The 14407-nt window shown below is 39.7% G+C and overlaps 1 protein-coding gene across 3 annotated transcripts in view; it reads right to left on the reverse strand.

Moving 5' to 3' along the window:
• LOC121506549 (FYVE, RhoGEF and PH domain-containing protein 5-like) overlaps nt 1-14407 on the reverse strand; it is a 57962-nt gene that overhangs the window by 14600 nt on the left and 28955 nt on the right. For all 3 annotated transcript variants that reach the window (XM_041782388.1, XM_041782389.1, XM_041782387.1), the window contains exons 6-11: nt 13376-13527; nt 12001-12157; nt 3562-3652; nt 1043-1093; nt 788-846; nt 31-102 (exon numbers count right to left, since the gene is read on the reverse strand). In XM_041782388.1, coding sequence (XP_041638322.1) covers nt 31-102; nt 788-846; nt 1043-1093; nt 3562-3652; nt 12001-12157; nt 13376-13527 — 582 coding nt within the window. The remainder of the gene's footprint in view (nt 1-30; nt 103-787; nt 847-1042; nt 1094-3561; nt 3653-12000; nt 12158-13375; nt 13528-14407) is intronic.

Genomic DNA, 14407 nt, shown 5'->3' on the forward strand with positions numbered 1-14407 from the left:
AAACAGTAAAACTGTCCATATGTTGCTCACCCTTCCGGGCTTCAGGAGGTCCCTCTTGCCCTTCACGCTGTACTCTATGTGGACCAGACGCAGCAGGTTCTCCTGAGGGATAGAGGGAGAGACATTATCCAGTGATGGACGGAAGAGCAGACAGGACGATGAAACTGTCTGTTTGTTTGTGAATGAAAAGGATGGAGGCGGAAAGGGATAAGATACTGAAAAGTGAATGGGGGGGCAGAGATAGAGGGATCCTGTGTTTCCACTGTCTGTCAGCCTGTGTGTGTGGGTCAGAGCATGTACACAGAGGAGAGAAAACGGGAGTGTGATAAACAGGAGCAAAGCCAGGATGCTGACAGTGAGAGGGGAGAAAGCAGTGGGGGAGGTGCATGAATTATCTCCATGAACAGCCCATGTTTGAGGGGGAGTGTTAGTCTTGTCCACCCTTACACTGCTCCCTTTGTAATCATACACCTGGGACTCACTGATGACATCATCTTTCCTCGCCTCTTGCGTTAATCAACAAGCTGCTAAGGCCAGCGCCAAAGAGGGATAGACCTCTCCTTCAGCGAGGCACGTCATTTAGAAGAGGGATTCATGCACAGAAAACCTCGGCTGTCTAACATCTTCACGCCTGATCTCCTTCTGAAAATTGCTCTTTCATTGCCAAGTTGAATATAAAGATGTTTCTCAATAACGACATGCTGGGCAAAGTGAATGTGTCAAACAAAACAGGGGCTAAACAGTCTGGACGATCTAAACACGCGGAGCGTATCCAGAGTAAACTCACCCCTTGTTTCAGATTGTCGTTGGCCTCGTCTGCAACCTCGGACACAATCACCAAGGCAGCTGCAACACAAACAGAGGGAAAGAGCGAGATTTATGCACAACCAAATCCAGTAAAGACACTCAGTAACTGTGACTCAACAGCTAAGGCCTCAAACATAACCAGCAGCTGCAGGGTGTCAGCGTCAGTGCAAGTTAGGCCACTGGAAAAACATCCCCTAAAGGCCTGAATATCACAGCGTTTATTCAGCACGTTTACCTTGTGTGTCCTCATATTCTTTAGAGTCAGGAGAGAGGTTGTTCAGGTAATCTGGAGGAAAGGAGCACAAACAAAAAGATGTTAAGACATAATGATGTAGTAGTCCAAGTAACCATTTAAATTCAAGTGAAACTTATGAATTACTCCTTTAGACCTAAAATGATCAAAGATCCAAATGTTGCTAATTTTTAAAAACTTCCTCCACGGGTTTTTGAATTTTGGATATCATTAAATGTTTTAAGTGACTCATAGAAAATAAACCCTTTACATGCCAATTTTTCTTGAATCCATAAAACAAATAAACAAACGAAAAAGGAAAAATAGTGAAATATTTCAACATACTAACAGGTATGAGATTACTCGATTAGTAGACCTATAACTTTAATTTTGGCACAGTGTCAGCTTCTGAATTGACACAATATTTGATTTTTTGACTGGTTAACTGAAACTGATTTACTTTTTTACAGCGCTAGTTATTGTGATTATTATCATGATTTCTTTGTTTTTTATTTTCTTTACAACCCGTGAGGAGCCTGTAGGATGTGGTCTATTGCAGTATATTCAACCATCTCCTTTTCCCTTCTCTGCTTTTATATTAATTACCCAGTACTATCTAACTTATTAATATGTAATCCAAACTTTCCCTGAATTTTAGGAAAAGAAGTTTGAGGAAGGTCAATCTGCAAAATTTGGTTATGGTGGGGTCAAGTGTGTCTTTTTTCCCACAGTGTAGAAAGTTGTGTGTAAACTAATCATAAATCCAAATTTCAATGAAGACTATCCATCTCTGATAAAAGCTGTGAAGTGATCACAGCCAAAAAGACTGCAAAAAACAAACAAACAAACAAACAAAAAACATTCAAATGACCAGAAGCTGGTCAAAGAGACTACAGGCTTTAAAGTTTCCAGTGAGAATGTACACATTTTCAAAATCAGAGAAACTAGTTTGAAGCGCAAACCTAAGCTGCTAATCTGGCCTTTATGTGGGGTGACCAGACATCCCCAACTTTCCCCGTTTTAAGAGACCTGCATGTATCCTGACATGCCAGATGGATTTGTGTCACACATCCATCTGGAAAACCTTCGATATACAGAGTTTGGGAAAGAGCAGAGCCTTTGAAAAAAAAACTTGGAGGGTGATTGGATGAACGTTCTGTCACATCTTTACAGGCCAATCAGAGCAACAAAACACGTGACGTCGTTGTCGTTTTTGAAAAGAAAACAACTCACTGCTGTTCTTTCTTCTTGTAACGAAGAAATGTCGTCAAGTTCTGATAAAACTGGCTCTTTAGCAGCATCCATGCTAATGTCTTCCGCCATATCGGCACCGGCCTCTTGTTGCTACGTGCTTATGTCACGACTCTGCCGCGCCCGAAAGTACTGCCCCTCGTCGCTGATTGGTCCTGTCACTTTCTAACTGGGCCCAAATGGTTCAGACAGGAGCTTTGCAAAATGGATTCGCCAGTGAGAAACAAGGAAACGGGCAGAGCCATCTGCTTTGCAAGGTTACCCGGCATGTGCTGTCCCTAGAAATATCCCCAATATTTGCTATAAATTTGAAAGAAGAGCTTCTTTTTGTTACACTACAGACTGATTGAAACTGTCCCCTGACATATTTCAGACTGTTTTGTTGTCAGAAAAATCATGAAATCTTTACTTTTTTGTCCACAGTCTGGACACTTTTTGATGAGCTAATACTAAACATGGACATTTCCTGTAAGTACTCAAATGTTCCTTCAAAATAAAAGTCAACTTGTGTTTTGCCAGTTAAATGTTTTAGTGGGAAGGTGCAATAGCAGGAAATGTTTGGTTTTCAGCATTAACTTGATGCAGCTCTATGTCAGCTCTTTGAAGGGAAAAATTGTAATAAAAATAAAGTAAAATAAAAACATTTGGGATCCAGAATTTTTTGGTAAAAAAATACAGAAATTTAATGAACTGATATAAGAGAAGGAAGAGTAGAAGAGTTATCGTTGAACAGTGACAGTTGTAATTTATTTGATTATTGGCTCTTTAGTTTCACTATTAGTCTATTCCAGAAAAAGCTGCAAGGCTGTGTAAGATGCCTCCTGCAAATCTTTTGTCAATATACAGTACATGAAACTTTAGGTGTCCCCATTTGGTATATCATCATGACAATATTTAGTGTTTTTTTGTCAGCTGAACTGGAAACATCCCCAGTTTTCACTTCAGAAATCTGGTCACCTTCTGCGAACATCCTGCTTGTTATCATTCGTTATCAGCATGTTAGTAAGATTTAGAGGAGCATTCAAAAGACAAATTCTTACTCTGACAAGGGAAAACTTAAAAGAAAACTCACAGGTGACTTAAGCTAACAACGGTTACCTAAGCCAAGGCTAGCCAACCTCACATTTCTACTGCTGTCATACACGTGCTGACACTAGTTTTATGAAGTGTTGCATATCTAACATTGCTAAAACTTTCCACAATGGACTATCTAGCAAAGAGTGAAATGTCCCTGCTGTAAAAAGTGTCTTAAGCAGGTGTGTGAGTGTTACCTGTGAGCAGCATTCGATACTGAAGCACTCTCACTATAACCTGCAGCAGCTGGTGCTTCAGTGGGACCTCAGCTTCTTCTGGGCTTTTTATCTGCAAATACAAGAAATAAACACACATGATAATGTAAAACAAATATAAAGTGAGTATTTTTGCTGGATATTTAAAGCATTTTTGGTGACTCTTGTATTCACTAAAGTTTAGGCCTACCCTGCTATTTCAGTTTATTGAACGAGTGCAAAAGCATGAAATACTGCAAATATCACTTCATATGCTCCATTTAGTTCCAAGTATTGTTACTTTTACAAAATCTATCAGATCTCGAGCTTAATCTACTTTTTAATCTACAGAGAAAAGTTAAAGAATAAGACCTTCATGTGCGTCCCCAGAACTAAAACAAGCAAGGAGATTTTGTCCATTTATTTTAGTGCTTGCTGAATTGTCTCGGTTACAGATAATTTCCCATTAGGCCTGATCTTTTCTAATTTATAAAACACACAATTTCAATCTGTTTTAATACACTTTAATCCATAATTTTAGTGCTTCCCTAAGAGATGCATCAATTGTAAAAGTCAGGACTGATGTCTGATATACCAATATCTAAAATAACATTTCAACTGATTCCCAGTATGGATGCTGATGTTTTTTCATTGCATCTTTTGATGTGACCCTTCCACAATGCTAACATTTTGCTGAAAACAGTCCAGTTTGTCCAAAAGCTCACATTACACCTGCAGCTGATATCCATTTGTGCCCACATTATTTGCCGTTGGCCCCTGGTTGTTAAAAAGGTGAATACTGGCCGATTAGGATGTTAGACCTATGCATCAGTGCATCCCTAGGCTACCGCTCTTTTAGCACACAGCAGACCCACCACTGTGTCTTCTAAAAGAATGTCACCTTTCTATATGCTGCTTTAAGTCAAGGTCAAAAGTGATCAGGAGAACACGGTTGCCCTTGATAACCTTCATACATCTGTCCTCCAAACAAAAAAACTGAACAAGTCCCATTCTTCTTCTCAGAGCAGTCATTTGCAGGTGAAAGGGGACAGAAATAGGCACAATCAAAGAGAGCTTTGGAAAATCAATCACGATCTAATTGTCACCGACAGGTATTTATGCCCTGAGCGATAAAGGAGCAGCAGGGGATTACGTGCACACACATACACACAACCACACCTACATAGTCACGATCTTTTCTAATCCAATGAAGTCTTACCCTACATTAGAGAGGCACAGATAGCACCCTGCGGGAAACAACATCTTTATCTAATTCACACACAGGAGCCTGCACAACCACACTGAAATACACTCACACGTTCACAAACTGGAACAATATATTATTGATAGACTCCTCCACACATAAGCAGACATGCAGACCAGGGCTGCTGAGGAGATAACAGTGATTGGCTTATAAAGGAGGGATGCAAGTTGAACACACCGCTCTTTGTCTTCATTATCACAATATGGAGCGGAGGAGTCAAAGAGAAGAGCAAAGATGCCTCTTTAAACACTAGAAAGACCATGGCAGCCATTTCGCCTGTTTTCACATTTGTATAACAAATTACTCTGCTGAATAAAAAATTACACCACTGTTGATCCCTGACTAGTCCTAAAACTGTATGTATTTCAACTTAAAATGTTATTTTTATTAATTGTACAAAAGACTAAGAAAAGATGATTATTTCTATCTTGATAATACCACATGCAATCTCATGGATTAATGTGCCACTCTGTGGTGCTGATCAAGGGCTGGTTTAAATGACATTTTCAGGGGGACCTTACTAAAAGACATCACCTTTATGTTATAGAGAGAAAAACATCAGAAAACACTGTTTTGACTGTCACTAGCATTTTATCCTGGTTTCATTCACCAAATTTACCTCTTAATTTACAAATTAAAACTTTTTAGTTTGTTGAAAAAGACGTCAAACATTCATTAAAAAAACAACTAATTGGTATAATATAAATACAACAGTAATAAAAACATGAAAAAATATTTTATTAATATTAAAAAATAATATTAACAATAAAAAAATGAAAACACGCTTTGATGTAGCAAGTTTCTTTTTCCATGTTGCTTTAGCTCAGCTTGTAATGTTTCTATGATGTGGTCAAACTTTTTTTTCTTTCTGGGTTAACTAATAGCAGAAGCATCTTGTTCACAAAAAAATGAGCAAAAAGCTCTGTGCTGTTTAGAGTGAAAATACTGGTAAAGCTGATGAAAGCACTGCAGAACTCCACTGATTGGGACATAATGCCGCCCCTAAATTATAATTTATATAAGTAGTTTGTTTATGATACTTGGATATTATTCATCTAACTATAAAAGGGGATCAAATTCAATGTTTCACAATCAAACCAGAAACAATCAGTTGTTATTTTCTTGTTCTGAGAGTGTTGATAGAAATTGAATTTCTTTTGCAAATGTATGGGCTTCAGTTCTTTTGCAGACTGAATGAGATTGTCCTCTAGGATTTCCCTATATTTCAGCAAATCCATTTTACCTTCCTACCTTTAAAAGCCTTCCAGGGCTGGCTGCTGAGAAGCATCCCCACAGCATAATGCTGCCACCACCATGCTTCACAGTGGGGATGATGTGTTGTAATGTGCATTGTTTGATGACTGCCAAAAAAAGTGTCTTGGCTGATGGCCAGAAAGCACCAGTTTGGTCTCTAAGTTGCTTGGCGTGTTCTTTTGTCTTCATGGTATAATAGTAGCCAGGAATACTGATCAACCAGTGACTGGACCTTCCAGACCTTTCACTAATTGGCATCAACTGACTGAACCTCTGTTGAATAAGTCAGTCATTTTATAGGGGGTGAATATTTATGCAATCACTTATTTTACATTACATATTTTTTGAATTACATTACTTTATAGAAATCTGTTTTCACTTTGACATTAGAGAGGTTTTTTTTTTGTAATTTTAACAATCATATTTTTATTGTCATTCATAAAATCAATAAAAGGGTAAAACATTCTAGCGGTCAAAATAAACTCTCATGGCCTTTCTAGTGTTAACAAGGGTGTCTTACTAACTTTACTATTTCCTTTTGTTTTCTGTCAAATCAGGTCTTTCTTCTTACATTTCACTCTCAGAAACACCCTTTTTCTCAGTTTTTCTCATTTTTCTCCAAACCCTTTCCCTCTCTCTCCTGATCAATATACTGACAACAATAAACCATCTTTCTATTATTAAACCGGCTCCTTCTCCCAGCATCCTCTCTTCTCAAGTATAGCTTGTAATTGTCATCCAATTGACACTTGTTCAGTAGAAGTGGCTTTCCAGAGATGGTAATTAGTCCATGGTTTGTTTGGGTGCTTGAGCCAAATGGAGGAGGAGGAGGAGGAGGAGGAGGCATGTGATGGCTCGTGCTGGGAGATACACACACTGACACTCACATTCAGGGAGAAACAAACACACCTTTCAGACTGTGTCACGGCCAGCGGATTTGCCGCACACGCACGCATACACACACTGATCTAATTGGGGGGTTGTAAAGGCGGCTGCTGCTCTAATTAGCTTCTGTCTGCCTCATTGCCCAGCTGCCTTTACAAGGAATTCACTCCATCGCTCTCTCCTTCTATCGCTCTCCGTCCACCTGCTGCTCAGCCTCCTCCTTTCCTCTTGGGCTTCGTGCTTGCACAAGAGGAAAAACACAAACACAGGCCATGACAGGAATATAAATCCAAGCTGGAGTGCTTTTTTTTTCTTGAACAACTTTCATAAGATCTGCACATTTTTCTGTACAGACATGCTCCTGCAAAACAACATGTACACAGAGAAACAGACGCTCTCTCTAACAAAGCAGCGACACAAACATGTGCACACATGCTGCAATGTGTTGTCCAATGTTTATAGATGGAGCAGTAAACATAGAAGTGGCTGTGGAGAGGAGGCTTTAATCCTGTAAGGGTCTAGCTCTGATCCGATCAGAGTCTGCAGCTACTTCATCACTGTCTTCACCACATCCACAATGAAATTACTACCACTTAAACTGCTGGACTTTGGCTTTTAGCGATAAACCTCCACAGCAGGAGAGGAAAAGGTGTTTGGAAGATGCGAGGAAGAAAAAAACAGCTGGAATCAGTATTTCCATACCTTTCAAGTATAATGATCTGTGTACTGTCACAAAGCCGGTAAATAAATGACCGATGCCCCACAGTAGTACCTATAGTGCATCCTCTGACCCGCACCATCCCCTCTGCTCTCCCTCGACTCTCCTTCTCCCTCATTATTGCTGGGTCACACACACCTTGCAATTCCCAAGATGGTGCTCTGATTCCACACAGCATCCATCACACAAATACCTCACATACAACGCCCTGGTGTGGGAGGTTGGGGAGGATAGACCCCAGATATCAGACTAATGTGCAATATGGGCCGATAAATGTAACATGTAGTGTGCAGGTGAAGTGGCAGGTGTGGTGAATCTGCCATGGAAGTAAGAAAAAGGTTATTGAAGATACCTTTGGGTGTTCATTTTAAGGTGTAAGATGAGTCATAGTCTTCATATGGCACAGGACACAGGGCAAAAACAATACACTATTTCTTCTGGATTGATCTTTCTCCTGAATAAATAATCCAACATAAAGTAGTAATGGTAAAACAATTGCTCTAAAAAGACACTGGTCTACTCATTTCTCAAAGAAAAGGTGAGGCTATAGAATGGGACCTTGTCCCAACTTTTCTGAAACATGTTGCTGGCATCAAATTCAAGATGTGAATAATATTTTACAAAAACAACTAAATGTATCTGTTTCAATATCTGACATTCTGTTTTGTGATAATTTAAGTTAAATTTGATGCAGGTATGTTTTGTGATTAATCACTTTCTGTTTTTATACGGTGTCCCAACTTCTTTTTGGAAAAGAGTTGCACTTATTTTCTGTATTTTGTATTCAACCAATACCACACAAGGACTGTGACAGCTGTGTTAAACAGCCAACAATTTTTGCACTAGCAGGTAGGGATAGGAATCGAGAACAGGTTCCAGTTGAGTACTGGTTCCAGTTGGTTCAATCCAGCAACATCATTTAGATTTAACGACTCCCTTATCAGTGCCTTCTACTTGCCTTGAAAAGGTTTTATCTCTTTAAGAAAATGAGCAGTAGTATTGTATTCTCATTCAAGTTTAGAGATGAAGATCCAGAGAAAAGTTAGTTTTAACTGAGACATTTTCAATAAAAAAGAGATTTTTTTGTAGTTGTCGCATGTTCTCCCCCCAAACACTTGATGTTTAACAGCTTTAGTTTGTTCTGTTTATTATATCCAAGTTTGTTTGTCATTGACTTTCAATGAAGGTGGCATACATCTGGTTCAGTGTTCAGAGAGAACGGGACTCAATGAAATTTTAGTTTTCAACAGTGAAAACACATGTAGTCTACTTTTTCAAAAAGAAAATTCACAGGAATAGTGGATAAAGGAAACGGTAAAGAACTGAATCGACCAGCAGCCTAAGCTTTAACAGCTAGGGATGCATGTAATTTAAGACATTTAAAGTTAGATTCCTTTGTAGTTGGCATGAGAATTACGAGTTGGTTCAACTATTTATTGTCAGTTTTTTAAATTACACCTACAATCCCAGTCAATATAAGTTAGTCTTAATGACTACTGCTTTGCTGCCACAATTGTCTGTACTTATGAACAACTGCTAACTGTTAGCACTGATGCTTCTTGTAGGAACAGCACAGTTTAGCACCATTTTAATCTATAGAATAGGAATAAAGTTGTCCACAAGATCATGCTCATATTTAACAAAGCACTGAATTATGATATTCAGCACAGGAATGTGAACATAAACCTGCAGAGAGGGTCAAAGGCTAGCGGTGCTAGCATTGCTAACATTGACCACATTCTGTAAACCAACTTTGCACTGAAGTGTTGTGTAGCTATTTTACCACTGTAGTAAGAAGTTGGTTTACGGGAACATTTAATGACTTGACTTTAGACTAGTCAGCTAAATAAAATGATAACTAGAAAAGCACTAAGAGAGCACAGACCTCCATCATTAGCCCTATCTCCCAATAGTGAAGAATCCTTTAAAAACATTCCTGGATCCAGACGGTGATCTGGATCACTCCCTAAATCTAATTTGCCGATTACTCCCTCCCTGGTGGGGTGGAGACACAGTGAGGCAAAGCATTTGCTTTGCTACGTGGGGAAGTGAATATTCCTCTGTTCCTCCCAGCATTGTGAGTATTCTCGCTATAATTTGCTGTCTTTCTCTCTGTTACGCTCTGACTCGTCTCCTCGACCGGGCTTGCGTCTTTCAAACTCTATAACCTCCAAAACGTTGAATAAGTTACTCATGTCCGCCATCTCCTGGTGTAAAGTGGTAACAGTAGAGACCACCGCCATTAGCCCTATCTCCCAATAGTACAGAATCCTTTAAAAAAATCCTGGATCCAGACTGTGATCCGGATCAGTCCCAAAATCTAATCAGTTCTTCCTTATACCATTTCTGACATTTCCTGAAAATTTCATAAAAATCCGTCCATGACTTTTTGAGTTATATTGCTAACAAACCAGCAAACCAACAAACCAACAAACAAACCCACCCGTTCACATAACCTTCTTGGCAAAAGTAATTATTTGTGTTCAACAGGGGGGGAAATTATTCACCTCTGCATCACTTGTTAAATGTCACTACACTCATTTGAAAACAGATCAGATTTTGGATTAATGCCTTGCTTGTCAATGTCATGTCTCTATAGTTGACCAGTCAAAATCAAGTAGGGGAGGACTGTTGATATCATCTTTGTCCACTGCAGTGCATAAAAAAACACACAGAGAAATGTTTATAAAAATAATGGTCTCATGCCTGTAATCATTATGGGGAAAAATCATGACATTCTAAATCTTAAGTGCTTTATCTAAACAGGTATCAGATGTCAGTAAATGCACCTCCAAACATGAGCTCTTCTGTTTATTAACACTGGTTGTTCTCTCATCTCTCTGTCATGTATGAGCGCACAAAATCAACACTCTCTGCTTGTTAAAGCTTTAAAACCACAATGCATGATAGTAAACATTGCTGGGTTATTCACTGGTTTTCACAAGACAATGTGGAATACAATGTCTGCACTATATGAGGTATAACAATGCTCTATGAGAATCTGAACTCCTATATATTTAGTGCACTATAGTGAATCATTTCTGATTTCAAACACAGCTATTGTGAAAAGTGACACTGCACTCTGTCAGAGTTGCAGTAACCTGTTTAAAAAAGTATCGTCATGTAAAAGCATAAACAGCTTTCAGGATAGCAATTGATAGTTAATGATGCATGAAAAGGGTCTGTAGGCTATAGTCAGTTAGTGCTGAATATTTGACTTCAGTAGGTTGACACAACAGCACATTCGGTGAGACACTAAAGGTCATCGTTTACTGTAGAAAGTGATTGTTTACAGTTTTCCTTTCCCACCTTCACTTTTTTCAGTTGACATTAAAATCGCTAAAATTTGCCAGACCCAAATTCTTTTGGCATAGGGCAGCTGTGGTTGAATATTCATGAGGGCGGACAGTTGGTGCCTTGTCCGTTTGCTTTTCTTATCAAACTAGAAATGCCTCGAACCATCATGTCAGCCGCTCACAGAGAGTAATACAGCATGAAGCAGCTCAGTGTGCATCCAGGGAGAAAGGTGCTCAGGAGAAAAGGTAACTTTATGAAATCCAACATTAAACCAAAGGCTGTTGATTTAGGCTTTGTGTTGAAGCTCTACAACGGCCCTTATACAATGTCTTATCACTTAAAAAGACATTATGAGAAAATAATTGCCTTTGTCTTTATTCAGGGAGATGCTAAAAGGCTCTTTTAATTCTATAATTTATGGCTCGGTGCTATAGATCAGAACACAGCCACATAGAAATGAGAAATTTATGGCTCTATCTCTGTGGTCTTATCTTTATAGGCTCTCTTAATATCCTGTCCTTTATTTAAAGTAGTCACTTTCATTGTTACTGGCTGGGAATACACCCACTCTTATTGAATATGAGGATAAAGTTTGATAAAGTGGGCCATGAAGGCACACACTCTGCACAATGGTATTAGAATAAGCTGAATTATGATCCCGTCACCTGAATCCCACTTCACTGCTCTCCATGGGGGATAAAAGATGAAGAGATCCATGCCGGGGAAAAAATGGATATTTTGTGTTGAGTGGGAATAAAATATGCGAGCATGACAGTGGAAAGGTCAGTTTCGTGAAGAGTGATGGCATAAAAGGCTTTAAAAAGACCTTATCTCTGTGTAGAAGCTGGGTGAAAAAAGCTGTGTGGCTGTATGTGAGGGGAAAAACAAGATTTAAGCTCTGAACCCGTGAAGCACCCGTAAGGTGCCACTCCACCACCACAACCATGAAAATCTGAGATTCACATATGTGAAGCTAGTGAGAGGGACAAAATTAAGAGCAGCATTTATGTGTTCAGGGTTTTACCTCATATTTCTTGACGATACTAGCGAAGGCCGGGTTTTTCCTGCAGCTCTCCTCCAGTAAAGACATGCTGCGATCATACTCTGAGATGTAGGTGTCAAACACACGGAAATCCTCCTGACGAGACAGGATGACATCCACCACCCTCTGGCTCTCCTCCCTGTGCAGACAGTAAAATCAGACACTATAAAAACATTTCAAGTAAAGTAAATGAAATGTTTTTTTAAGAACAAACCTCAATGTAAAAATCCACTTTCTATCAAATACAATGCAACTATTAACTTTAACCAGCCATCTTCATCCGGAGTATTTGGCATCCTGAACTTTTGATATAAATGGTTGAGAGCCATCAGCATACCAAGACATTTTTGACAATGCTATGCTTCCAACTTTGTGGCTAATTTTGGGAAGGCCCTTTAATATTCCAATATGACCGTGTCCCAGTACACAAAGCAGGGACTATAAAAACTTGGTTTGATGAATTTGGTGTGGAGGAACCTGACTGGCTCGCACAGAGTCCTGACCTCATCGAGCACCTTCGGGATGAAAAAATTTGGCTATGCCGATAGTAAAAAGTACAAATAGGTAATATCAGCCTCTGTGCCATCTTCAGAGGTGGTAATAGAGGTGTTACAAAAGCAGAAACAGGATCAGCAGAGCCAGTGAACGCAGCGCTGTGTGTGTCGGCATATCTGACTTTGCAGGAGTTGAACCTGGGCCACTTGTGGGCCCAGTTACTGCAAGTTTTAACACTTCCGTTTGTAGTTATCCTGGCTATTTCTGCAGAACACAAGTGCACAATCCCTGGAGGTCAGAGTTTGGGGGATAAGAGGGATATTTCTTTCCTGCAAATGCATTTTTCTTTTTTTATTTACTTACATATACATATACATACACATATACATATACATATACGCTGGCTTTACATGGACTTTAGGTTAAGACTTTTTTACTTCAGTAAGCTAGCTTTTTGTTCTGTTTCCAAATCTCATGCTAAGCAAAGCCAGCTAACTGCCTTATATGGATTTTATAGACATAAGTGTCACAGTTTCCCTCTTAGTCCCTGCAAAAAGTTCAAAAAACCTTATGTGTATTCCTCAGAATATAAATATATCCTGTGAAGAATCAGCACTCCATCATGAATATGAAAAGAACAGGAGGTTAGCATGAATATTAAAGGGCACAGAGGTCTTTTAATAAGCTCTTCAGTGTAATGATGACAGCAGCTATACCGGGCTTTTTTTATTTGATCAATTAAAGCCATACCCAGAGTATCTTGACTACTGGATTATACTGGATTGGTCTTTCTGAGTTCTATATGTCTTTGCACATTTTGCCATAGCACACTGACACCTGTAAATCCTTTGGTGTGTCTTACCACTGACTGACACGCTCCTCCAGCTCTGACAGGATGCTGCTGTGAAGGTTGTAGACCTGGGGGAGCACGCCCAGTATCTCTCCTAACCTCTGCTCCTCCAGGACAGGCTCCCCATCTTCACCCTCTGCCTCCATCGCTGCTGACCTGAAGTCCTACAATGGAGAGGGAAAAACAGGATAAGTGAGGAGAGACTTAAGTGCCAAAGTGTGACAAACAAAAAGATTGTTAGAGGAGGAAGGGAGGGAGGGCAGGAGACATGAAAAAGCATGGAGGAATGAGGAAAGACGAGGGGGAGAAAAATGGAAGGAAGGAAGGTCAGATCCTCCTAAACATCCTTCCTGCCCCCCTCCCTTCAAATCACCTCAGTGCCTCATCCCCACTTTGGGCTCTGTTCAGGCATTCAGGAAAGGCGGCACTGCTTGTTACACACCAGGTGTTATTGCATAATGACCTTGGTTTTCTATGACACAATGCTGTTTAGTGCATAGCCCCCATTTTTTCATGTTTCTGTTGGCAAAAAACCTGAAAGTTCACTGATATACAGAGAGTTCTGGCCTTTGGAAGTCCATTCAGCACAAATGAAATATCAGAACAGCATAAATAGCTGCAGTGTCAGAGACTAAGTAGACCAACATCAGGAATTATGGGAGTAAAGAGGCAGAAAGAAGGTTATTTCTCTACTCAGCAAAGGAAGACAAAAATTGCTGAAAGCAGGTGAATCATAGGAGGTGTCAACCTGTTTTCTCTGACAAAGTAATGTCATATATAAAGCTTCAGTTTGCTTCTGTTAAAGATAAATGTTTGGAGTGAGTAAAGCACAGACATAAAACAAATAGAGTCATCCCAATTGGCGGAGAGATAACGTGGTGACACTCTGTGCTCCAGAACATATCGTTCATCATGCACAATCGATCGCTTATGAATTAACATTCATCACGTCTGCTGGGGAGCAGAACAGCTACTTTAACAACTCGGGTTGTAACTGTCTCTGAGGTTACACACAAACTCACACATGTACGCACACGCTCAGAT

This window comes from Cheilinus undulatus, linkage group 3, assembly GCF_018320785.1.
Source record: "Cheilinus undulatus linkage group 3, ASM1832078v1, whole genome shotgun sequence".
Classification (NCBI taxonomy): Eukaryota; Metazoa; Chordata; class Actinopteri; order Labriformes; family Labridae; genus Cheilinus; species Cheilinus undulatus.